The 26377-nt window shown below is 48.1% G+C and overlaps 3 protein-coding genes across 5 annotated transcripts; 1 reads left to right on the forward strand and 2 right to left on the reverse strand.

The window, feature by feature from the left end:
• Nucleotides 1–2017: 2017 nt before the first annotated feature.
• LOC117647808 lies at nt 2018–10426 on the reverse strand. The gene is made up of 10 exons (XM_034389771.1): nt 10245–10426; nt 9438–9560; nt 9229–9358; nt 8908–9110; nt 8613–8814; nt 7039–7201; nt 6785–6951; nt 6582–6698; nt 5453–5615; nt 2018–5373 (listed from the first exon to the last, which is right to left on the reverse strand). Exons 2-10 carry the CDS (start codon nt 9539–9541, stop codon nt 5120–5122), a joined length of 1503 nt encoding a protein of 500 aa, XP_034245662.1. The 5' UTR covers nt 9542–9560; nt 10245–10426; the 3' UTR covers nt 2018–5119.
• A 136-nt stretch (nt 10427–10562) lies between these two features.
• LOC117647807 (DNA-binding protein Ikaros) lies at nt 10563–17784 on the forward strand. Of its 3 annotated transcripts, none has more exons than XM_034389770.1 (7): nt 10563–10713; nt 12598–12832; nt 12917–13079; nt 13195–13413; nt 13530–13752; nt 13857–14216; nt 14310–17784. In XM_034389770.1, the coding sequence occupies exons 2-7, from the start codon at nt 12604–12606 to the stop codon at nt 14637–14639; spliced, it is 1524 nt and encodes a 507-aa protein (XP_034245661.1). In that variant the 5' UTR covers nt 10563–10713; nt 12598–12603; the 3' UTR covers nt 14640–17784. The 3 variants fall into 3 exon arrangements, with proteins under 3 accessions (XP_034245661.1, XP_034245660.1, XP_034245658.1); XM_034389769.1 differs by lacking the exon at nt 10563–10713 and adding an exon at nt 10759–11059 and having other exon boundaries at nt 14310–14639; XM_034389767.1 differs by lacking the exon at nt 10563–10713 and adding an exon at nt 12113–12468.
• Nucleotides 17785–18394: 610 nt separating this feature from the next.
• Nucleotides 18395–26377, reverse strand: LOC117648447 (leucine-rich repeat-containing protein 56). The gene is made up of 6 exons (XM_034390950.1): nt 26243–26377; nt 20474–20622; nt 20085–20264; nt 19678–19856; nt 19212–19368; nt 18395–18458 (listed from the first exon to the last, which is right to left on the reverse strand). The coding sequence occupies exons 1-6, from the start codon at nt 26267–26269 to the stop codon at nt 18395–18397; spliced, it is 756 nt and encodes a 251-aa protein (XP_034246841.1). The 5' UTR covers nt 26270–26377.

Genomic DNA, 26377 nt, shown 5'->3' on the forward strand with positions numbered 1-26377 from the left:
GTGGACGCACTTCTCATCCGCGTCCCCACGGACCGCCGCCCCGCGCCGCGCAGTTGAGATTTCTGGAGGCCTTTTCCTGATATGGCCGCCCCTTTCTTCCACGCCCCGCATAAGGTCGTTCAGAAACCACGTAACGCCGACGGGAACAAATCGCGCCCCTCCTCGGGGCTCGGCTCCCCGAGCGCGGGGCGCACAGTGGGCCAGAAGACCGGCGGAGGGGGACAAAACTCCAGACGCTTTTTGAGCTCCTGAGTCGCTAAAACAGGACTCGAATCGGACGAGTGACCCCACCAATGGATTGCTCTCCGAACGAGGAATCGATTGGTGGGGTCACACGTTCGGTCCGAGGCCTGTTTAGCGACTCTGGAGCTCAAAACGCGTCTAGAGTTTTGTCCGCCTCCACCGGTGTTCTGGCCCACTGTGCGGGGCGGGGCGGGGCGCTCTCCGTAACACTAACGGATAGTGAGCATTAGCCCGGCCGGCCGGCCACTCCGAGGCTCTCCGAGGCCGAGATGCGGCGATGCGGGGCGATGCGGCCGGCCGGGGCCTCTCCCTAATTTGCATATTTATCTCGTAGTGCCTGTTCGTTAGCGCGAATTAGCGCTGGGGTGTGAGGCCGAATAAGTGGAGCGAGTGTGATTAAGCGGTGCGAGTGTGAATGGGGACCGGGGCACACTGTGGGACACTTGGGGAGGGAAGCCGCGCGCCGCGGAGACGAGGCTGCAAGTGTCGTCCCGGACGAGAGGCCCCGGCCGTGGTGTGAGAGAGAGAGAGAGAGAGAGAGAGAGAGAGAGAGAGAGAGAGAGAGAGAGAGAGAGAGAGAGAGAGAGAGAGAGAGAGGGAAAGATCAGTCTGCTGGAGGGCGCCGTGACTGCGCCTCGCTTCGCCCTATCAGGACTGCAGCCCTTTTCTCGTGCACTCCCTCGAACCTCCAACCCGGAACCCCGAACCACGACCCGAACCCGGTCCGAGGGGGGCGCGGGCTCAGCCACGCGTTCTTTGCATCTGTGCGTTTTATGGTCTTCTTTTGGTTCCTCTTCTTTTTTCTCTCTCCCCCCTTTTTTTTTTTTTTTTTTTTTTTTTGTGGCCGCGATAACACGCCTCTGGAACACACCCCTCTCTGTTCCGGCTTTGCCTGGCTTCGCGTGCCAGCCTCGCCGTGGGGGTAGGCAAGGCGACGTAGGCAACCACCCCCCCCCCCCCCCCCCCCCCCCCCTCGGCCTCGCCGCCAATGCCTCGGTATTTCGGCGCGGCGTCGTCTCCCCAACCCCCCTCTCTCTGTCGGTCTCTCTCAGAATGAGTGTATTACTGGAGTGGGCACTTCCCTTAACATCCCCAGTAATGATGACGTACTAGAGGCGCCTCCTGCCGGCTGGACCGCGCACTGCAGCCTCTCTCTCTCTCTCTCTCTCTCTCTCTCTCTCTCTCTCTCTCTCTCTCCCCCCGCAGCGACACTCCGGCCGATGCCCGGAGCTTTATGAAGGCTGTAATGGTTGGATGCAGCCCCTCGCTGCAGACAGGGGTCCGGAAACACCGGAAAGGCATTATCCGGTATTATCGGACTTATTCCTCATTACAGTCAGTCATTACGCGGCCGGGCAGCAGGGCACTACGTGGCACTACACTACATTGCCCTGCCATCTCGCAGCCGCCCTTGCCGCCTTGCCCTCCTGGCCCCTGGCACTCCCCCGCCGCAAAATTAATATCCGCCCCTGCATCGAGGCGCACAGTGGGCCAGACGACGCGTAGGCGGCCAAAGCACTGGACGCGTTTTGAGCTCCAGAGTCGCTAAATGGGACTCGAACCGAACGTGTGACCCCACCAATGGGTTGCTCTTCGAACGAGGAATCCATAGGTGGGGTCATACGTTCCGTTCGAGTCGCATGTAGTGACTCTGGAGCTCAAAACGCGTCTAGAGTTTTGGCCGCCAGGGCCGGTCTACTGGCGCACTGTCCGTGCCTCTTTGCGGACGTGTTTGTTGGAAGAAAAGCGGACTGCCAACGGAACAGACGGAAACTAGAAAACCAAATACGATTTATTTGTTCATCATATACAAAATGCTGTGAAAGAATGTACAAGGAATATAATATACAACTGTCTCATTGCAATTCCTTCGGTTACAAGAAAAAATTACTTTAGTCTCACATTCGCATAGCTGAGAATGAATGACAAAGCAGTTGACCTCAATCAGTATTCTTTAGTTTTTCCTTGTTATTAATGGTCCCTTGAGTATAATTGCAATGAGACTTAACAACAAAAATGGAATTTGAAAAAAAAAGGCATGAGTTACATGAGTCAGAGATAGCTAAATAAAAGTCTTTAGGCGTGTCTACGGGAACTCCACTTGTCAAAGACACTCACTTGTCATGGTAAAGAAACCATTACAACACTAATACAGGATAATTGTGGTGTACTTCTGCACTTAGCAACATATAAATATATTACTTCTTGGTACTTAGAGAGGGGGAGAGGTAGCGTAATAGGCTCTCTTACAATAATTAGCATAAGGCTTTTCAGCAGAACTCCCACATACACTGAACAAAACAATTTTCACAGGCAGTTTTTAATACTGTGTACACATATCATGCAAATGAGTATATTCTATCATCATTATATAGCAAAATCTATAACAACTGTGGAGAGCAGTTGAAGCAATAATATTATTAACCTACCACGTACAATGAGTGAAATGATAAGAGTTTTAATATGAAGTTCACAAAAAGAAATAAGATAACATAAATTTGGCACAGCAATACACCTGGACATGAAAGTGAATTTTTCAATACAGCCACTTCAGAAATGAAATTAGCAAAAATTGAATTAAGCGGATGGAATACACACAAAATATACACAATCCATGCCTTCACTCTAAACTATTACTATTGCACAGTATACTACAATACAAGCACATATTATTTATATTGAAACCACTTCTACTGACAATCCAGGTGATGCGACCATCCAATTTAGCAGGCTGTTGGAGTGACAAAATTTTGAATTGATTTGGCAATAAGCCCAGTCAAAATGTTCATCACAATTAACATGGAACATGATAAATCAGTCACATATGAACAACTCTTTGGCAGATATTTGGCCGGAAGCGTATTCAGAAGATTCAACCAATCTATTGTCACTTTATACTTAACTGTAGACAAACATTCGGGAAGTAAACCTATGCAATAGAATTTGCCACATATACCAGTCACAAGCAGTACTAGAATTAGAATGCCGTACCTGCAGATACATCTATACTTTGATACACACCAAATAAGTATTCTGACTCAATTTTGGGTCAATCCCACATTTGAAGAAAAACTCAAAAAAAATTGAAAATACAGGTATTCATATAATGGTAATCACATATTTGGTAACATTTTGAACTAAACGTTGCTGTAACATGACTTACATTTGGTATAGATTGCAGCAACAGCAAAAGGACTAATTAGGGGAATGATTCCAACAAATGCATCAAAGGAAGAAAAGAGAGAGCAAAAAAAGGCATCCCTGTTGACATTTTGAAATAATGTGGCACAATAAATTTTTTTAACAAATAAATGCAAATTTTACTGACAGTACTTTTTTTCATTGGAGAAGAGAAGAAGAAATTGTCCTTTCTTTCTATCTGCTGTTTTGCATGTAAATGATAGTACATGTTGTAGCACAATGTTGAATACAGTGAGATCTTCAGATATGCAATTATGAAAATGTTTTGAGGAGCACAAACTCATATCAGTCAAAAGTCTTTGCAGCTGTAACCGAGGTTAAACATACTGAAGGACTACAAAAAGCCAATACAGAGAGAAAAAGAAAATTTAAAATTTACTTTTAAAATGGAAACGGACATAAAGTGTACAAATATAAAAATAAAAATTGATACACACATAACACATACCATAAACATACTTTCTATAACATAACAGATTGATAATCTATAGATTGAAATTGGTTAACAGTCAGAGTATTATAATAGCCAGAGCCACAAGGTAAGGTGTTCAATAAGATATTAACATGTTTAATAATACTTCCATATTTGAAGCTGAGAAGGCAACAGCACATGACGGCTTTTCCAAACATGGCCAGGACAAACGAGTGAAAAAGAATTGTAATACCATTAAGTAGGGCCAATGGTCTAGATTGGTTTCCAGGCACTGCAAGCACCATCAACACCTCTAGGTAAGTTAAATGCTATGAGAATTATTGTATATAAAGGCAAAAGAGAAGAGACATTGCACTTCAGGGCCAAAGTGCTAACCTAAAACACCTTTGCTAAACATGGGCAGTATTTTATCAAGTTCAATTAAATAAAAATCAGCATTCCTTTGGAAAGATAACTATGCAACATGCTCACAGGAATATAAATTGCAAAACAATTTCAATGGTTAAGGCCTAATAACTTGAAAAATATTACAAAAGCCAATCTTCAGAAATAGAGTCTGTTACTTTGGACAGACAAATTTTTGCTGAGAAACACTGATTATTATGAAGTTGTGCGATGTTCTCATAGCGACTTATTTAGTCATAACAGGTGTTGATGTACACTAAAAGGGGACTTCAAAATCTAACAATTTTAATACGTTATTTTGGCATTTCAATGTTTTCTTTAACTATTGGGATGAATCCCGTTTCAGTTAGCAAACCCTTAGGATGAAGAAAGACTTTCACATGCAATTCAAACCTTCCTGTTATTAAACCTGCAGGTAGATTGAAAGTCATAATACGTTACGCTAAGTCTTTACAGCGAGCTGCTTAGAAAGAAAAAGAGTATTGAAACACATACAAAATTTTGATAAAAGAACCAATAGAATATAAAAGCAGCCAAGCTTTAAAGTTAAGGCTTTAAGGAAAACATTGGTCACTCGCAGAAATACAAAAACACGCCCCAACGTCAGTTACAGATATTAAAAAATAATATATAAAATCTTTGGTATTCCAAAGAGGTGTAAAAGATTCCTTAAATGTATTTAGGACTTGCTTTGCATAGAGCTTATCTTAGATGCAGTTGTAGAATTAACATTATAATAGGCTTACAATATATAACGTGAAATTTCTTATATGCAGACTTAAACACCTCAGTTGCTCTTGCAAAAAATTGAACACAATCGTGAAACGCCTACTGGCTCTAGATCCTAGGTTTATAGGTAAGAGTAACGTTAGTGGACATGTTGTGCTGGTCGGAGGGTGGTGTATTGTCTCCAGATCCAGATGCCCGTTCGCCTCTTTCTGGTCTTTCAGTTGCTCCTCGTTGGCCATTTTCTTTGTTCCTCCTACTTGAGTTCCTGTGGACAAGATGACGAGTTTTCTCGCTGCGGCTGTTTGTTCGTCTGAGGCTGGGACGCTTTTGCACCGACTCCGCGCTAGCACTCAACCCTGCACCTTGAAAGAAATAGAAAACAGTTATCATCTGACCCCCTCCCTTTTTTTTTATGGAAGAGGAAGTCTAAAGAAAACATACCAATGATGGAAGATGAAGAGCGGGTGTTGGCACCTCGCAGAACATGAAGAGTGGGGTCAGAATCAAGACTTCCACCATAGGCACATTCAAACTGTGCTGCAGCAGTTGGAGTCAAAAACCACTCTGAGCGAGTCCGCATTCGTTCTGTCTGACGCTCATGGACCTGAAAGTCGAGATTTTTTTAGCTTCAAATAGTGATTGCTTATTCTAATATCTCAGAAAATGGTCTTGCTTTTCCCCTCAAAGGAAACAGATGAGGTTAATATTGTAGTAGGTCGATTTAATAAAAGAACACTTGCAACTTATATTGGAGAGCCGTAATTGAATTTCAAAAGACAAGACATTATCATTATGAAGTGGATACTACTGACTTTCACAGCTCAGGAAACCTTGCTTAAAAGACCATCAATAGTTTGCAATTACCTAATAGGATAACAAGTTCCACAGAGTACTAAACTGGTTCCGTTTACTTCGACAGCTACAGCTTTCACATTTCAACCAGTGTCAATCAGTGCAAATTGAAGCCACTAGCAAAGCATATCTGGACTGAGTTAGTGAATGGAAGGTAAAATGAGGGATTAAGAGTCTGAAGAAAAGATTAAGGCAGCATCATGCACTTACCGCAGGAAAAAGCCAGAAAGCTACAACCAAACCCAGACTTGTCATCATGTTTCAGCATTAACAAATGGTCTGTTGTGCTTTACAAAGAAAACAGTTTACAAAATGTGATACAGAATGCAAACTTAAACAAAAAAGTGTCAGAACAAATGTGGGGTGAAACAGCGAAAACTCAGTGTTTCAAAACCAAGATGAAAAAAATTGTACACCACCAGAAAGGATTGAAGACTTCAGTACAAGCAGTATAGGACGTTACTGTACACTAAAATAACAGATGAGAAAATATTCAAAACTAAGCAAGTTTTTATTTGGAAATTATTTTATTATTTTGAATTAAAACTATATGGTTACAAAAGTAAAAAGCTTTCATAAAATAATAAGGTAGCAGCATGAAGCCAAATACAAACTAGTGCAAAGCTTTGATAATTATGCATAAAAGTGTAAAACTAAACTAACAAGGTTCAGAAATTCTGGACTATTTAAGTATGAAATGATTAAGTCACCGACTCACTTGAGGCAGATATGAGAGACTTTTTGTGCTTTCGGCATAGCGATTTACAGCTCGGAGCTCTTCCAATGTCATGTGGTGACTTGCAGTGGCGGAGCTTGAAGACGACCGACTTGCAGCCTGAGAGATAAAACAAAAGGCACTCAATGAGGCACTCATCTCAGTAACATTTGGCGTTATGTTGATGATAGTGTTTCTCTTCTTACTTTGAATAGGCCGTTTTCTTCAAGACTAATGGAGAGTCGAGTGTAACTCTCAAGAAGGTTATTTTCAGGGATGATGCCGAGAGACGTACTTGCAGCACTAGAATCAAGCCCTCCAGGAATGTGAATCAGGGCAGGAGTTGATTGACTTTCTTCTTGATGAGACATTGCTAAAATAAATTTTATTGTAAGTTTGTTTTTCTTTAAATAGTTTTCATTACTACGCAAAAGTGTTTCATTTCATGAATACTACTTACGAGAAACAAAAGAGTCAGGGGGATATCTAAAACTGAAAATCCAGTCATCCTCAACTTTGAGAATGCGCCCAGTAATGCGAGCATAAAATTCATAGTTTTCACGCCCAAACAAATTACTTGCACCAAAATTGTCGATGAGAAATTTCATAATTCGTGTAGCCACCTGAAGAGCAGAAAATCAATGATAATACAAGCCAGATATAAACCATAGTCGTTTTCCTTTTGATGGCACCAAGATGGGAGAAACAGGTTAAGAAACACTTCATAAATGCACAAAAATATAAACCACTTTATCTAATAAGTCGAGTTCTGGACGGAAATGAAGAATCACCCATGTGACAGTGTTTCATAATACAAGATAAAAATAACTCATATATAAAAAAACATATTTACAGGTTTCTGAATACTAAAATCTAAAATTCAGTCTAGTAAAATATGGGGTAGGGTGGGAAGATGAGGACCCACAGACGTAGGCCTCCGTTAAAACCGACTAAAAGAATAAACAAAACGGAAGAACTCATCTCTCAAAAGACTAATTTTCTGAATGTCTAAGTGCCTTAAACAGGCGAGTACAGAAGAAGGTAGAAACGCATGCATACTGTATTTACACTGACTAAAGCAAGTAGCCTGAGGGCAAATATTTGGAATTGTTCTGATTTGAAATTCAGAAGAAGGTAGAAAAGAAATGGAAAGTTCAAGTGAAATCTGTCATTAATAATAATAATGATTTAAGTTTAGAGGCAGTTTACAGGTCTGAAGTGGAAGAGGTAAGGAGATAAAAACTTCAACAACCTACATACTTACATTAACTTCAGCCTGACAAGTCGGATAGCAAAAAGAATAGAAAAAGTCCATGAACTTATTTGTATTTTACCTCACACCTACATTAGTGGTTCAAAGTGTATGCATTCAAACATGAGGTACCAGAGCAGTTGATTCAATAAGTGGATCCACAATGGGGTCCACAATCCCTGACTCACTTCAAAATTCAATTTTAAAAATACATCAAGAACCAATTTTGAAAGACTACAAACTGCAAAATATTCCACCTCAATTTGTCCAAACCAATAGTGCAATTACAATGTACAATTAAAAAAAAAACAGTAAATAGAAACTTGTGTAAATAATAATAGTACAGTAATACTGAATCAGAAAAATAAAAGCATATCTACAAGATTTAAATGTAGCAAAGATTGTTCCAACACCATTTGAAAATAGACTACCAGTATGTAACGTTACCAGCAGGCTTCAAACCAAAGAGCTGTACCCTGACAAAATTTCAGTTTTGAAGGGACTCTATCCCATGTATGCTGAGTTACAGGAGTTACTAGCATCAAACATGCAATTGAAATTACACGTCCAACTTAGGTTGGCCTGAGAAATTTTCACTATTTGCAAGACAGATACACCTACAATCTAAAATGTTGTCAAGTTACAGCTCACTGCTATAAATCACAAAATGCAGTAAATTCAATGAATATTTACCTGCAAACATTTACTCTCTTTCTAAACTCATAGTTGTAGATGACAATATTACCACGTATCTTAAAAAGAAATTAGACATGAATACATACCTTGAACCTTAAGACATCTTCCATTTTGGCAGTTTTGCCATCACTGACGCAACTTTGGAAGAAACTGGGAGCAACAGACACACCCAACGCTTCAGATGTCATTCCAGTCCCTGCACGATCTGCATTAGTAGCAATAACTCGAAATGTTCCAAAAAGAAGAACAAGTAATCGTTGAGTATGCACAGGCATTGATGTAATAAGCCTGAGGCAAATAAAAACAATCAAATATGATACCATGAAGTAAAGTCAAACTTCATAAGCACTACAGTACATTATCATTAAGAACTTCACAAACCTATGAATTTCATTGCGTTGCTCCTCCATACTTTCCAAGGTTATTATGTGAAATAGGCGTTGCTCATTGATGCGGCCAAATATACCACCAGGAATTTTACGTAGAAACTTTTTTAGGACGGACGCAATGGTATACACAGAAAAGTTGTCTATGTTTACTAGGCGGCCTGCTTGAAGGAAGTGGGACAGTTTCTTCATGGAGCCCTAGGAGAGAAAACACAAACAATCAAACATCATTAATTACAGACAATAGAAACCAACAGCTATAAAAATGGGTTAACAAACAATTTACAGAAAATAAATCTACAGATCGACAACAAACCTGGTAACCAGGAGCTCGGAAAACATCCTTCTTGAAAGGGGCCTCCTTGTTGAGCTTCAGTATCAGTACAAGTAATGGGGCTGGAATGTCATTCTTACACACTTCATCCAGGTGCACACCAAACTTCACCCTAAAACAAATGTAGACATGAACGTTGAAGTAAACCACCAAGGAAAAATCCAAACAAATTCATTTCACAGGATACATACTTCTCCAGCCTATGAGGGAAGGCAACAGTGGGGTGTCCACAAGATGTCACCACGTTGCTGAATGTAGCAGCCCGCCGATGCATTCTTTCAGTCCAACTGCTCATTCTACATCGAGCAACACTTCTGAAACAGAACAGTGTACTTTAGAGTGCTGGATGCAGAGCTTTAAAACATACGAAAAGCACTTCATGTTTTGAAATTTATATTAACACATGCAAAAATATAAAATGGAAATTTTAATTCATGAAATGGATGGAGAGTTGGACAGGACCAGGTGTGATCAATGAACGCAAGAGAGGTAATGTGAAAGGGTTTCTTCAAAAGCTTCGAAAACAACGGAAAAACAGCAATATATAATCTGCTGTTTTATGTTGAAAGGTAACACAAGATATTAATCAGAGCCTCAGGAAAGCAAATGTCAAGTAGAACAGTGTGGGTTACAATGACCTTAATTGGAGGGCTGCAGTGGCCGCAAGAAGGCCAGCGTTTGAATGAAAAAGCTCCAATAGACCACGTCGCAAGGCAAAAGAACTTACGAGTTTAAAAATGCGCAAAAACACGAAATTTAATTAAATTGGAGCAAGATGTAACCGTGGCGACGTCGTACCAGATCAACAACAATGATGGTGCAGAAATTCAAATTTCCAAGTAGAGCAGACCAGGGGAAAGACCACTAAATACTTTATTCTGGGGGAGAATAGGCATAATTTGGTAAAAATGCGGTCCTGCATGAACAATATTGCTGGTGTAGGGTGACACCGAGCGCTGAGCGCTGTCTGCAGCCTACCGATGTAAGACATTACTAACCTTCTGGTACATTCAGCCTCCACTGGATGATGTTATCGCGTTGAGTGATCTGCCCCCGACAGCATAACTATAACTACTACAATTTTCACCTCAAATCAGCTATGTTTGTACATAATTCTTAAAAAGAAAATAACCACACCTTTCTCTTCATATTTAAAAGATCAATATGGCCACCGTGGTTGAGAGGTGGAGGGGGTGTCCAGTGAAAGATGACTGATTGCAGTTCAACTGAAAATAACGTTTAGCCCGTAACACAATTTCTCATACACAGAGACCGGACAAACTTCAATGTGAATAAAGCGTTAGAGTGTGTCGTCTGGTTTTGCTGACAGCAAAAATGCGAAGCTTGGCATTTCCGGTAGGTCAATGCACGCTGAAAAGTGATACGTAAGCCAATGGCTCAGACCTGGAAATTCGATATTGTTTTGACAAATGCCAGGCTGGAGAATCGTTGTCATCTCTGCAAAATGTGAGTATTTGCTTGTAGGGAAATCACAATTTTTGAAGAGGGAGGAGGGACCTGTCGTCTGCCAAGCGTTCACAAAATTACGTAAATAGCAAGTCGGGTTTTGGAAAGTTAACGGTAAACTGGGACGCAAGTCGAAAGTCCGGTTTTTGATCACGCTGGATAACCTACATATGCCGCACTTGGCGGCAGGGCCCGGAGCGCACAGGCATTTCTTCCTAGTCCTGCAAATATTGATTTTTTTGTGGTTTCCACTGTGATATGCTCGACGAACGTGTAAACCGTGCTGCCCTGCCAGCGTGTTGTGGTTGTTGACCCAGGTTACAATATGAGGCATTTTGATAGTATTGTAAGTTTTGCTGTCTTTTCTTGTTAATGCAAGTGTTCAAATACTTTTGCGGTTGCTGAGTACAGCGTGTACTTGTTGGTTGATGCTGTAAACATTTCAAAACTTGCGCTCATGTTTGATGTTGCCTGTGTGTCAGTTAGTTGTTATGTAGGTTGACGTTGCCATCCTTTTAGTTTTTGGGTTGTATGTTCCTCAACATTGGTTGTTGAGTTGTTTTTTTTCTGTTGTAGCCCTGTGGTAGTATATGCACTCATGTGAACTATCCTGCATGGCTTCGACACAAACATGTCACGTATTCTAAGTAGACTGCACAGTCAGAGACCGCTTTGATCAAAGGCGAGATGTATTTCAGAACTGTCATGCAGTAGTCGTTCGTGCTTTGGTAGTTTGGATTTTACATTGCTGTTGTGACCATTCGCACCTTGCACTTGACATATTCAGCCTCTTTTAACCTGTTTCCTGCTTTGGGTTTTGATCTCTATGGCTCAAACGATAGTCGCAGTGTTTCACATGCGCTAGCCCAAAACCTTACCCTGAGATTCTTTTCGTTTCACAAGTTTTCTGCCAGTTGGCAAAATGAAGTAAATATTTCCACAGACCAGGGGGCCTGCAATGCACCCCGCTCAAAAATTGGCCCTGCAGGCATTCCCAAATGTTGCTAAAAAAGGTAGAGCCTGTCATTGGCCAGTGTGAAAGACACCTTATTGTTTGCTGTGTAAGTGCAGCTTATCTCCAGCTCCTGGTACTCCAGGTATGCCCGGGGGCAGCCAGGGGAGAGGAGGGTAGAGGGCAAGGCACCTTCTCCCGGGCGTGTTGAAACAGGTCATAGGATTGGCAAGACAGGACAGGTCAGGACAGGGCAGGGGGCACGCTGGCTGCCGGGCCGGGCTGGCCGGCTGGCCGGCGGAGGGTGGAAGGGTCAGGGCACCATGTGGTGGTCAGGCAGCAGGCCACAGGGTGGCTGTGGCGTTGGCGTGAGCGGTGGGACGGTCCGGCTGGTCCGGCGCGGGAGGGGTGGGGGAGGAACCAGCGGGGTGGGAGGGGGGACAAGGACGACGTCCTTAGCCAGAACCAGAAGACACAGCTTCGCGATTAGGCTGCCGACGTCTCAAAGTGTCAGTGTGTCAGTGCTGGCCGCGGGACGTGCCGGCCGTCAAGTTTGTGTTGGGACTGTACCGGGGTACCCGGAGGCCTGGGCTGGACCGGCTGGGCCTGCCAGTTGTCTGCTGAGGCTGAGGTGTGGAGGCGGTGCAGGGTTTTCCCTTGCTCCCCCTGACCAGTATCAAAGTTCAAGTTCCGTGTTTGAGGAAGATTGTTGCATTGGGAGCCACTGTGTTTTCTGCCTGTGCTGACTGATTGGATTGGCCAACATGAATCCCTTGTGGCCTTTTTTGCCTACCTTTGCATCTGTTAGTTCCCACTTCACTTATTTCTGTGTTTTTGTGCTTGTGTGTTATTTCTTGTTCAGTTTGTATTGAACAGCTTTTTGAACTGACAAGTGCTTCAGTAAACTGCAGTGTGGGTTTGTTATTGTTCAGGTGAATATGACTGGAGTGGAGATGCGTGGTGGTGGAGCCCCCGGGCCGGGTCCTGGCCACGGCCTGGGGTTGACAATTGATGCCTGTGTGGAGTCTGATGGTCGACACTCTGGAGGGGAAGATGTGGTTGATGATGACTGCAGCGAATCAGGACTACTACGCTGTGCGAGGTGTGATTTTGATACCCCCAATAGGATAACATTCATTGCACATTTATCTGAGTGCAATGGTGAAGGTATGTGGCTGTACTCGAAATGCTTCTTGATTTGTTGTATTGGTGGCATTGGTGATTCTCATTTCCTCCTTTCTATCTTGCCAGGCCAAGTTGTCGAAGGTGGTGATACTTCACCCGACCGCCATAATCGCAAATTGTTTGAGTGTGATGTATGTAACATGAAATTTTCTAATGGAGCCAACATGAGGAGACACAAGATGAGGCATACTGGAGTAAAACCTTATGAGTGCCGAGTTTGTCAGAAAAGGTATTGTTTCAGTGTAGATCTTAGTTGCTTCTTTTCAAATTGATAATCCGTTGTTTCTTTTTTTAAATTGTTCTCAATCAAAAGTAATTGTGAAATGCATTGTTCGAATTTTCAGGTTTTTTCGGAAAGACCATTTGGCAGAACATTTTACTACACACACTAAAACATTACCTTATCATTGCCCAATCTGCCACCGTGGTTTCCAGAGACAAATTGCCATGAGAGCTCACTTTCAAAATGAGCATGTTGGTCAGCACGATATGGTCAAATCTTGTCCATTATGTTCTTTCCAAGCACCATCCATGAAGAGTTTGAGAGTTCATTTTTTTAATAGGTATGTACTTTTCTTTTGTTTGTCAGTAGATTTAGTGGTCTGAAGGACCAGCTTCCTATTTCTTTTCTATTGTGATCTATTTCTTCCTTTTTCAATGACTGATTCTGATGTTTTAGGCATGGAATTGATCTTGATAACCCAGGACCATCTTTGGGTATTGAAACAAGTGGCAATCCTGGGGTGAATGGCGGCTTAGGAGCAACTCTGGGCAGTGCCATAGCTGGTGCTTTGGTCGCGAGTCCTATCGAGTCTGGAGAGAGCACACCTCCAATGCACTTTCTGACTCCTCATGTTGAAATTTCGATGGCCGACCCGCCCGGTGCCTACTCTCCGGGCCAGGTAAAATACACTATGTGTTAACTTGGTGTTTATTTCATCATCACATCTCATCATTAAACTTACTAACCCTTTGTTACTTTGGTTTGTTTTTTTTTCTGTTTCAGAATGAGCATGCCAATGGGAGTGGGGATGTCAGTGGAGACCCAAGCTCACCTCAGTCTGCTGACTCAGCCAGTTTGTCTGCAGTCAACACAAGCTCCCTGCCCATGGTACGGAGGGATTCGCCTGACCTTGGTCTAAGCAACAGCATCACCAACGGCTCTCCTCCACAAGATGTATCGCTCTTACTTCTCCCAGTTAAACAAGAAAATTTCAGTGATGCTTCTATTGGTGCTGCCAGTTGTGGCAGTGGCAGTGGCAGTGGCGAGGAAGGAGATGACGATAAGCGAGGTACTAATGGAGCAGTCAATCTCACTACCTGCAAAGATTCAGCAGGAATCAATAATTCAACAAGGCTAATTAAGGTACAGCCCCTATCTTTTCATTTTTTGCTATACCATTATATTATTCAAAGGGCTGTAATAAAAATATCTAACAAATTCTCTTGGTCAAATCAGGTATCTCCGCTCAAGAGCCTTCTGAGAGATGATGGGAAACGACCACGACTTATTTCATCCAGACCACGACCCGAACTGCTACCTGTAAATCGTCCAGCTCTGAGTGGGCCGCCTCCAGATCCCAGTTCAGCTAATAACACGCCAGCATGGCAGCTCCATCCGAAGCTTCAGTGTAACTTCTGTGGTATTGCCTTTCCTGACCAGACTTTGTATTTCATGCATAAGGGTTGCCATTCGGATACAAATCCGTGGAAATGTAATATTTGCGGTGAGCAGTGTTCCTCAGTTTATGACTTTAATGCTCACCTGCTCAGTAAATCTCATCAATGAGTATATTCACCTAAGTATGCACGTTTCATGCACTGTTTCCCCGTCACTTTAGTTTGGCACTTCAGTTGACTTTTGAGGTGTGGCCAAGATCGGAATACCAAGAAGAACTAAAGCAGATACAGCTTATGTATTCTGAAAGTATAGCTCAATTGCTAAAATGGTGTTTCTTTGTAGAATTTAGTTCTGAACTTTGTTGCAGCTTGGATTTATTTATGTTGCTTTTCTGTGCCTAATTTATCGAATTCTAGTCAAATAACAAAGTGCATGAAAGATTTATGTTGTGGTCTTGAGGAAGTTTCTAGTTTTTAAAAATTTCTGCACCTTATGTGTACAGATATTTATTGTTATTTCCTTTAGGTAAATCAGGTATAGAATACCTAATGAAAATATACTTGAAGTGAAAGTCTAAATGGAATACTTGATCTTATGTTGCTTGGCCCTCTGGTCAAAGAATAGTCTGCCCCTATTAAAGTTAGGGGTCATAAAAAAATTTATGTTTTCATAAACCCTTTTCAGAATGTAACAAAACATTTCTGGGCCAATACATTCCGTCCTTTGTAATGATTTTGAGTCTCATAATCTTTGTAAAATCGTTTTGAATTCTTTTATACATGCATTCCAAAGTAATGAAAAGAAAATTTTCACTGCACGTGATCGTTGAATGTTATGCAAACTTATATTTTTGAACATTCATGTTAAGCATCAACATGCGCAGTCATTTGTATTTTTATTGGTAGACTACTATTTTTGAACTGATCTGGTTTTAGATTTAGTCAGAGATACTTCTAATGTTTGTTTTTGATCTGCTTGTGTTGCTCAAGTATTACTTTTGTGCCTAGTAATTGATTGCAGTCTGTATCTGTGCCTTTGTAACTGATTCCGTCCATCGGTAAGGTCCATTTATAGCCTGATGTTAAGTTAACCTGTCTGATACGATAGAATGTAGCTAGTTTTCACGAACTGATTGCTCACAGAATGTTTAGTAAGGTTGGAATACGTAGATAGGTCATATGCAAAACCACGCAATGTGAAGATACATTTTCTAATGTACTTAACTTGCACTTGTTGCTCAACACTGCTTATGTTATACTCTCTGGTTAGTGAACAGTTCAATTTCGATATTATTGTATTTTACATTGAATATCATCGTGTTCATTGCTGCAAGACTTATCAGTATCTTTAACATGCTTGTTCCACTTGGCTTTGCAGTTGAAAGGATCACTTAGTGATGAAATGACTGGAAACTCATTTGTATTGATCTGCTGTATAATTCTCTCTCACTTTGGACTTGGCCCGGTACCAGCTAGAGAGCAAACAAGCATATGATAGTCAATACTCTTCACTGAAGAAACCAAATAGTTATTTATTTAATGCACACTAATTTAAGTGTTCTTTGTCTTGTGTGGTTCTAGTGTGGTGATGAGTGGTTGTGACCTAAGTATTTTTAATGAAAGTTGTTTGTTCTTTGTTGTGAAAGTTCTGTTACAGGACTATTTTAGTCATGCATGAAATCATAAAGATTTTTCTTTAAATTCTTTCATTTAAAAAGAGAAGTTGAAATTTATCTTGATTTTGCTTAAGATAATATTGAAGCATGGTGGAATGCCAGCCATGGACTTTGTGCTGGAACCTGTCATCCCCATCCCACCATCCTAGCATCTGTAGCCATGCTGCAGCACTGCTGTAGTTGGGGCAGTCTCACACTTGGTGCAATACCTGCTGGACCGTATCTTAAATTGGATATTGTCATGAGATCACGACAAACTGAAAATCTTTCCTCCAACATGAAGATGCCGGTTACTTATTTTTAGAAAACAGCCTCAAAGCTTCAACACCAAAGGGTACTGAGATTGCGTCGCATTGTATTGACATTCCTTTTGTTAATCTCAGTTTTGTTTGCTCAATGTGTTTTGAAGGACAGTTTTATTATGTTTTTTGTGTTCATCTCACTGCTTTCAATTTGAGTACAATGTTTGTATAGACTTTATTTATTGAATTTTTTGTTTCAATTTTCCTGTAGACATTCCTGTGAATAATTTATTAAATATAATATTCATAAAGTTCATCATGATCCTACTTAAGATAGAATCTCTTATGACAAGAGACTTGTTTCCTCAATCCCCTAAGGTGTCTTATTTCCTTTTGTAAGAAAAGAAATAAATGAGAAGATTCCTGTATAGATACCAACTGTATGCATGGTATGTTCTTAGTTCTCCTAACCAATTTTCTGGAGCCGTTCATACTTTTCATAAAGTTGGTATCCACAGATGATGATAATGGGTTTGATTTATGTTTCCCGAAGATCTAAAAAATTAGGCTAATCTTTAAAGCCAAATTAAATACTTTCTTTCTATTTGTGTGTATGGACATATCTTGTTGCATGTCCATTTTATGATGATATGTTAAGAATAACATTTCATATTTTGTACTACACTTAAACTATTTATTTATTTAATAGTTGTTGACGTGTTTTTTTTTTTTGTCCACTCATTGCAAGTTTTGTGCAATGTTGTTAGCTGATTTTGTTTTGAATGTTTTCTTTTTTTTGTTGACTCATTTTAGTCCACTGTCACTGGATTTGTCCTTTTCCTTGCATTTGCACATTTTGTCCTCCATCTCTAGTTCCTTGGTTGAACTGCAGTATTTCTTACGAAGCAAGTTTCAAATGATCGTAGCTAAGCTGTATCAGTTTATCTTGCTGCACTTTCTACTTCGGTCACTCAATTATTTATCTACACTGAATTTTGTGTAAACGTCATTTAAGCTGTGCTGTTCCTGTTGCGACATTCACACAATTCCTGTTACAACTGTATTCAATGCATTTGTAAAAGGGTTCAGTTATGCATTTCTTTTGACAGAAATTTTTAGATGTGTATTGCCATGATATGAGAGGCTTTTGTTGTTCATGAGAAAGGCTTTGGATCGATTGAAGTACAGTGAAGTAAATTATTCATTACTTGACGTCATTTTCTTAGTAACTGAACCCTTGACCTAATATTGCACCATATTCTATGGTTTGAGCATACTATCTCTGGATGGACAAATCATCCCTTCTATAAATGAAGACACTTGGATTGTGGATTGTGAGCTTTAATGCAAACTTGATTCAGTCAGCATGCTAATAAAATTTTTGTGGCAGCTTTAATTATCTTTATTCTTTTTCTTCACCTCATACCCTACAATTAAAACTAATCAAAGATAGAGAGAGAGAGCGATTGCACTCATAGCCCTGAGGCCTTGTCCACAGCAGTTAAAACTCTATTCACAATGAGCTAGATAACTTGCTGGCAATGGTGTAGCCAGCAGACTCTAGTCTTTAACCTTCTTGATCACTTCCTTCGCAATCTTGCCACTTCAACCTGGAGTGCGCACAGAAGCACCAATTACAAACTGTTCCAAAGTACAACGGGAAGTGAAATGATTGCGACTCACTGGTTCGCGGTGCGGTACTGGTGGTAAGCGTTTCTCCACTTGCGACTGGCCGCCAGTAGAGTGTCGCTGTCTGGCTGCCTGGTGCCTGCCCTCTCTGGAGGCGGCGTGGGGCTGTCCTGCAAGCGAGGCGACCCAACTTCATTTGCCGCTGCACTGCACACCGATTCCGAGACTCGTTTTCATCGCTGTCTCTCTTGTACTCATGAGGCGTTCCGAAAAGGAGCGATAGAGACAGCGACGAAAACGATTCTCTGAATGAGGCTACCGTCCGGGACGCGGTCCGGGACTTGGGTCTTCCCCGTGCGGCAAGGCAAGCCTGGCGGCTAGGCGCACTCCTTACTCACGTCCGTGGCCTCGGTGAAGGCGTCCACGGGGGTGACGGCGTCGCTGGCGGGCCAGGACGACGACGACAGACTGCTGCAGCTGCCACTGCTGCTGCTGCTGCCCCTCCTGGCGCGCTGCGGGTGCAGGTCGCCGCCGTCCTGGCGGTCCTGGCCGCCAGGCTGTCCCCACGCCTCCCTCCTCCTCGCCTTGACCCTCCGCAGCGCGAGGGACAGGTTCCCGCAGACGACGCCGCCCGAAGTCAGCGGGCTGGGCGCGTCCGCGTCGCCGTGGCCGAGGCTGTGGCCGTCGCCGTGGTCCTGGTGCGGGGGCGGGGGCGGCTCCGCCGGCTCCGCGCGCGGCACGGCGGTGGACGGGCGCGAGGGGGCGGCCGGGGGGCGGTGCGGGCGGCGAGGCGTGGCGCACGAGGCCGTGGCGGGCCGGGGCACCAGCAGCGGCCCGGTGCGCGGGCCGGCGCCGACCTGGACAACTCGATCAGTGAAGGTAATGCTCTGCAGAACCGAACGTGTGACGCCACCAACCGATTCCTCGTTCGGAGAGCGATCCATTGGTGGGGTAACCTCGATTCGAGTCCCGTTTATGCGACTCTGGAGCTCATAACGCGTCCGAGATTTTGACCGCCAACACCCACTGGCCCACTGTGCGCCACTGACCTCTCCGGCCGCGCTGGCCGCCCTGGCCGACGAACGCAGCACCCCCGCCCACAGTGTGGCGGCGGTGACTTCGGCCGGCCGCGCTCCGCCCCTGCTGCTCGCGCTGCTCGTCGAGTCCTCGGCCTCGGACGCCGCCCCGCTGGGCCCGCTGTCCTTGGGCTCCACGGCGTCCTCCTCCTCCTCCTCCGCGCCCTGCACCTCGTGCTCATCATCGGCCACCCCGTCCTGGGCGGCCGCCTGGCCGCCTGCCGGCGTGGAGTCGCCCAAGGACAGCGACGCGGTGGACGTTGAGTCCGTGTCGTCTGCTCAGAAGATTGCAGATTCAGAACAAGTACCCTCTCGAGCAGTGGGCCAGAAGACCAGTGAAGGGGCCAAAACTCTAGACGCCCCTTTGAGCTCCAGAGTCGCTAAACGGGACTGGAACCGAGCGTGTGACACCACCAATGGATTCCTCGCTCGGAGATCAATCCGGGAGGTCACACTTTCGGTTCGAGCCCCATTTAGCGACTCTGGTTCTCGAAACGCTTCCAGAAGTTTGGCCGCCTCCGCCGGTCTTCTGGCCCCCTGTGCGTCCCGTGCAGGCGCGACGAGACAGAGCGACGAGCCCTCACCGTCCTGCTGGTAGTTGCAGAGGGCGACGCCGTCCAGGGTGGGCAGCGCGGGCAGCATCTCCCTGATGGCCGCCCTGTAGCCGGGCTTGGCCGCGCAGGGGTTCTCGGCCAGCACCAGCTCGCGCAGGAACGGGCACACCGTGAGGAAGCCCGCGTACCGGATGTCGTGCACGCGGTTGCTGCAAGCGGGACAAGTCGGAGAACGCGAGTGAACCTCAGTGGCGGTCCACGGTGGGTCAGAAGACCGGTGGAGGCGGCCAAAACTCTAGACGCGTTTCGAGCTCGAGAGTCGCTGAATGGGACTCGAAGCGAACGTGTGACCCCACCAATGGATTCCTCGTTCGGAGAGCAATCCAATGGTGGGGTCACACGTTCGGTTCGAGTCCGATGAGGATGCACACACTCACCCGCGCAGGTCGATGTGCTCGATGTTGGAGAGGCAGGCGAGGTAGCCGACGTCCTGCACGCGGTTGTACGCGGCGTAGAGCTCGGCCAGCGACGACAGACCGAAGGTGCCGTCCAGGGAGTCGAGGCAGCACCGCGTCACCCGCAGCACGCGCAGCCCCGACAGCCCGCAGCCCAGCTCCCTGCAGGCAGAGCCATCGGGACAGTGGGCCAGAAGACCGGTGGAGGCGGTCCAAATCCCGGACGCGCTTTGAGCTCCAGAGTCGCGAATTGGGACTCAAACCGAACTGTGACCCCACCAATGGATTGCTCTCCTAACGAGGAATCCATTGGTGGGGTCACACGCTCGGTTCGAGTCCTGTTTCGCGACTCTGGAGCCCCACACGCGTACCTGAGGGAGCCGATGCTGCTGCCGTCCAGGTTGAGCTCGGTCAGGTTGGGCACGTACACGCACAGCCGCTGCAGACTCATCTCGCGGCCGATGACGCGGAGCTTGATGGAGCGCAGCGAGGCGAGGTCCTCGGTGCCGGACACCTGCCTCTGCAACACGCACCACGGCACTGTCAAACCAAAACTCTAGACGCGTTTTGAGCTCCAGAGTCGCAAAGCAGGGACCTAACCCAACGTGTGACCCCACCAACGGATTCCTCGTTCGGAGAGCAATCCATTGGTGGGGTCACACGTTCGATTCGAGTCCCATTCATCGTCTCTGGAGCTCAAAACGCGTGCGGTACTTGCACCGCCTCCACCGGCCTTCTGGTCCACTGTGCGCCGCGCGGGCAGGCAACCCACCGTGTGCCGAGCGACAGAACGCCGCGTGGGTAGGCAAACCCTCGTGCAGCCTCGCCACGCCGCCGGGCGTGTTAGGCAACCCAACGCGCTCGCGGTTCCGCGGATTGTTCTCTCGGCCCTGGCGTTGCGTTTTCTCGGCGAAATGCATATTCCGTTCCCACTGAGTCGACTGGCAGCGAGACCTGCAGCAGTGCCATTCTGATTCTGTGTGGGCCGCCCTTTCACCTCGCGCAACAAGAGCGCTGTCTTTGCGCCTCGTTGGCCCTTTCCTGCTCACACACTGTAAGGGCATGCCGCCCCACAGTGGGCCAGAAGACCGGTGGAGGCGGCCAAAACTCTAGACGCGGTTGGAGCTCCAGAGTCGCTCAATGGGACTCGAGCCGAACGTGTGACCCCACCAATGGATTGCTCTCCGAACGAGGACCCATTGGTGGGGTCACACGTTGAGTTCGAGTCCTATTTAGCGGCTCACCGGTCTTCTGGCCCACTGTACGTGTACGCCAACTCCCCTGAACTGCAAGGTCTCTCTGTCTCTCTCGCACCCACACGGAACGGCCCGTGAGAGACGGCGGTACTGTTTGGAGTCGTCAGCTTGCTGGGCCCTGGCCGGCCCTGGCCCCACCCACGAGCAGCGGAGGTACCCGTAGCCGCCGTGGTGCCTGCCAGAGTGCCAGGGCCCAGCGGGCTGATTCCGAGAGTCGTTTTCGTCGCTTTGTCTCTCTCGTGCACATGGGTCCTCCCGCATAGGTGCTAGAGAGACAGAGCGACGTAAAGCGACTCTCGGAATCGGTCTCCTGGCTGGCCGTTGTAGCGTACCCTATTTCCACTACAATAGTGGAGCGGAGCGGATCGGGCGGGGCGAATCGCACAAGGAAGGTTGTTCCCCCCCCCCCCCCCCGATTGGAACGTCATCTCACTGATCGAGTGGTGGTGCAGCTGCTTTTTTGCTTTTTCCTGTCGCGTAAACGCACTGCAAAAGCAGCATACTGATCCCGGAGAGTCGTTGTTCCGTCGTTGTCGTTGTCCCCGTCGGTTTGTGACCACTACACTACAACGCTGCGGCCGCGCAAGGATAGTACCAGTCGGCCAACAGTGGGCCGGAAGACCGATGGAGGCTCCGGAGCTCAAAACGCGTCTGGAGTTTTGTCCGCCTCCACCGGTCTTCTGGCAAATCCACTGTGCGCGCCTTCCGTCCGCATGACACATTCTAGGCGGCGCGAGTTCGTCGCCTCGCCTTGACGCGCCGCCGCGCCCCGCGAGTGGGTGGGCCTGGGCCTGGGCCCTGCAGACTCATTCCGAGAGGTGTTCTCTGTCTCTCTCGCACTCACGGGGCGTCCCGCACGGGTGCGAGGGAGACAGCGCGATGAAGGCGACTCCCGGAATGAGTCTGCAGGGCGGGCCGCGGGCCGCGGGGCGTGTACAGTCAAGTGAACGCCATGGCGTCGAGACATCGACCCCTTTTTTGGGGCCCAAAAAAAATCGTTTCCACGAAACTATGAGCGGAGATTGCGACAGCACCTCTCGAACGCACACTAAAATACGCACCGTAAAAATCTTTTCAAATCACTGATAAAATAATGTGGCGTTTGTGAGCGGGGACGGCGGCGACCGAGGATAGGCCGTGGTGCGTGATCTTGGCAGGCCCTCGGCGGCAGGCAGGATAGTTGAATACATTACCATATCGGATTTCAGCGAACCGCCCTGCCGTGCCCTCTCTCTCTCTCTCTCTCTCTCTCTCTCTCTCTCTCTCTCTCTCTCTCTCTCCTCTCTCTCTCTCTCTCTCTCTCTCGGAATGAGCCTGCTGCCGTGCCCTGCCCGATACTTGGATGTCGATGCTGATGTGGATGTGGTCCACCTGCTCCGTCGGAGCAGAGGAGAGAGAGAGAGAGAGAGAGAGAGAGAGAAAGGCGCCGTGTAGCCACAGGGTAACCAGGGTCATTAGCATAAAAGAGGAGACGGGGATGAATAAGTCAGGAAAACGAATAGCGGCCACGTCAAACGTTTGTACAATTTCATGTCTTTCTGTCTGTCTGTCTGTCTGTCTGTCTGTCTGTCTGTCTGTCTGTCTGTCTGTCTGTCTGTCTGTCTGTCTGTCTGTCTCTCTGTCTCTCTGTCTGCCTGTCTGTCTTTCTGTCTGTCTGTCTGTCTGTCTGTCTGCCTGTCTGTCTGTCTGTCTGCCGCTACAGGCGCCGTGGCGCGCCAGGCATTCCGTGCGGTGGATAATGATGGGCTCTCGCATTGGATAACAGTATGATGACTTTATGTGTGGTGACTCCTCCGTGCACTCCGCGCGGCTGCAGACCCCTCCTTTCCTCCAAGTGGTGTTGTTGTTGTTGCTGTTTTTTTTTCTGGTGGCAATCGCGCGCGCGGGACCAGCCTCCAGTTTCTCCGCACGGCAACTTTCTGCTTTGCCGGTCTCCGCCGGATTCACCAAACTGAGCGTCTAGTCGCTCGCTTTTCCAGCACTTCCGGTTTCGCGCCGGAGCGGCTGGAGCGGCTGCAGTCCGGCGGCTGGCGCCGGGCTGCAGGTTGTCCGCCAGGCCGTCGCCCTGTCTCTCTCGCGCCCCAACGGGACGCCCCTGGAGTGCGAGAGAGACAGAGCGACGAAAGCGCAGCGTGCAGGACCGCCCTCGGCCGCCTGCCGTCGTCAAACCGAAGGCACCGCAGAGTATTACTTTGAGCCGCGCTGGCTGCACTACACTGCGCAATGCACAGTGGGCCAGAAGGCCGGCGAGGCGGCAAAAACTCTAGACGCGTTTTGAGCTCCGGAGTCGCTAAACAGGACTCAAACCGAGCGTGTGACCCCACCAATGGATTCCTCGTTCGGATAGCAATCCATTGGTGGGACCACGTTCGGTTCGGGTCCCATTTGGCGACCCTGGAGCTCAAAACGCGTCTGGAGTTTCGGCCGCGTGCGCCCGTCCTCAGGCTGTGCAGTGCTGCCACCATCATCGCATTGGACGAAACGCACGTCAGCTCGGCCCGCCAACATTCCGACACGAAATGAGTGGAGCTGCTCACTGGGTCACTCCGCCACCCTGCGCTGCCCGGCGCCGGCGCCAGCCTACACTGCGGCAATTGACTGTTTATCTTGGCGAGGTTGGCTGGCCTGATAACGCGCGCAGTTGGTCGGGACGGCAGGGCTGCGTCTGTGTCAGAGCCTCTGAGCAACCGCCCGCCGCGTAAAGCCTCACAAAGTTTGAAAAACGTGGAGACTTGACGACATGGCTGGAGGTTGGCTGTGCTCTGCAGCCTCTCGTCGCGCCGTCTCTCTCACACTCATGGGGCGTGCCGTAGGGCTGCGAGAGAGACAGAGCGACAAAATGGGCGGTAGTGGCGAGGCGCCGGTATTGGCCACTCCGCGGAGCTTCGCTAGCGAGACTCTACTCGACGAGGAGCATCGCGAGGCGCGCGAGGCTAGGAACCTGTCCCTGCAAGTGGGCCGCCTGCCGGCCTTCCCCCGGCCTGCCCCCGGCCTGCCTTCTGGTCACTGCCTCGGACCCCAGCACCGAACCCTTACGACCGGCCGCCATCGCCATCCGCGTTCAACTTCCTTGTTTAGCAGTGGCGAGGTGACTGCCTTTCCGACGCTCTGTCTTGCTCCCTCCTGTGCTAGACGCTCCATGAGTGCGAAGGAGACAGAGCCACGCCGCCTGCGAGGTAGGCCGCCGCCCTGTCCCGCAACACGCCGGTGCGTCGCGTGACGGATCGGTGGCCTACCTCGCAGGCGGTAATGGCTAAGAAGTCTCCAAGTCAGCTTTCCGGCGTGGGCCAGAAGACCGGCGGCGGCCAAAACTCTAGACGCGCTTTGAGCTCCAGAGTCGCTAAGTTGGTCCCGAACCGAACGTGTGACCCCACCAATGGGTTCCTCGTTCGGAGAGCAATCCATTGGTGGGGTCACACGCTCGGATCGAGTCCCATTCAGCGGCTCTGCAGCTCAAAACGCGTGCGGTACTTTGACCGCCTCCGCCGGTCTTCTGGCCCACCGTGCAGTGACTCGCGCATCGGAAATCCAGACAGCAGCGCTGCTGCAACAAAGTGAACAAAGTCGCCGCCGGATGAATAATTATCAACGTCCGGATTGGAACGGTGGTGACGCACGCGTCCTGGCGCGTCGCTCTGTCTCTCTCGCACCCGCCGCGGAGCACGGCGCGCCCTGCGAGTGCGAGAGAGACGGAGCGAGTGTGCCGTTGCTGGCGCGTGCTTCGCCCGCCCTGAGCGTCACGCCCCGTCCGCCTGATACGGGCCGATAGGACTGGGCTGGATGCATCAGCGCGCGTGGTCGCGACGTCGCGTGCTCCCTGGTCTCTGGCACCGCGGTCGCCCCACTACCAACAACAGAAACGGTCCGGCGGCATTTTGTTTATGTTCGTTCCGCTTTGGCTTTGGAACACCACCTGCCGGCGCCATGACGAGTTGTATCTTCGCTCTGTCTCTCTCGCGCCCCTACCGGCGCGCCCCTTGAGTGCGAGAGAGGCGAGGGATCAGCTGGCTCCACGCGGCACAGTGGGCGGCGGCCAAAACTCTAGACGCGTTTTGAGCTCCAGAGTCGCTAAATGGGATCCGAGCCGAACGTGTGACCCCACCAATGGATTGCTCTCCGGACGAGGAATCCATTGGTGGGGTCACACGCTTGGTTCGAGTCCTGTTTAGCGACTCTGGAGCTCAAAACGCGTCTAGAGTTTTGGCCGCCGCCACCGGTCCTCTGGCCCACTGTGCGCGGTGCTGCGCGGTGTGGCCCCCAATGCCGAGCGTGTTTGCACGTGCACGCCCGCTCTCGGGCGTGACACTGGCACGGACACGGGCCTCAACGCCCCGCCCCGCCCCGCCCCGCCTCGGCCGTCAGAACCCCGTCGAGGACGACACGCGGGCTGTGTGATGATAATCTGCTCGGAGGAAAAGGGGGAGGGGAGGGGGTCGTCGCACGCGCGCAAGTAGCAAAATTACCACCGTCGACGGCGACGCGCGACGCCTCTGCTCGTCAACCTTTTGCGACCATCTGTCTTCGTCTGTGCGACCATCTGTCTTCGTCTTCGCCAACACCAAAACAATATGCTGCGGGGCAGTCCGCGCAACAAGTACACTCCACTGCAGACTGATTCCGAGAGGCGTTTTCGTCGCTCTGCCTCTCGCGAGCCGTCCCACAGTGGCCGACAGTGGCGCCCGCGGCCAAAACTCTAGACGCGTTTTGAGCCACAGTCGCTACATGGGACTCGAACCGAACGTGTGACCCCACCAATGGGTTCCTCGTTCGGAGAGCAATCCATTGGTGGGGCCACACGTTCGGATCAAGTCCCATTTAGCGACTCTGGAGCTGAAAACCCGTCCGGGATTTTGCCCGCTTCCGCCGGTCTCCTGAGCTACTCACCAGCAAGTGCGGCAGCGTGTGGTCCATGGGCAGGCAGTCGGGCGACCCGTGCTGCAGCACGGACGGCAGGGTGCGCTCCAGGTCACGCTCCAGGTCAAGCCAGCCGTCATCCTCGTCGTCGCTGTCCGGACTCCA

Source organism: Thrips palmi, unplaced genomic scaffold (genome assembly GCF_012932325.1).
Source record: "Thrips palmi isolate BJ-2018 unplaced genomic scaffold, TpBJ-2018v1 HiC_scaffold_3, whole genome shotgun sequence".
In the NCBI taxonomy this organism is placed as follows: Eukaryota; Metazoa; Arthropoda; class Insecta; order Thysanoptera; family Thripidae; genus Thrips; species Thrips palmi.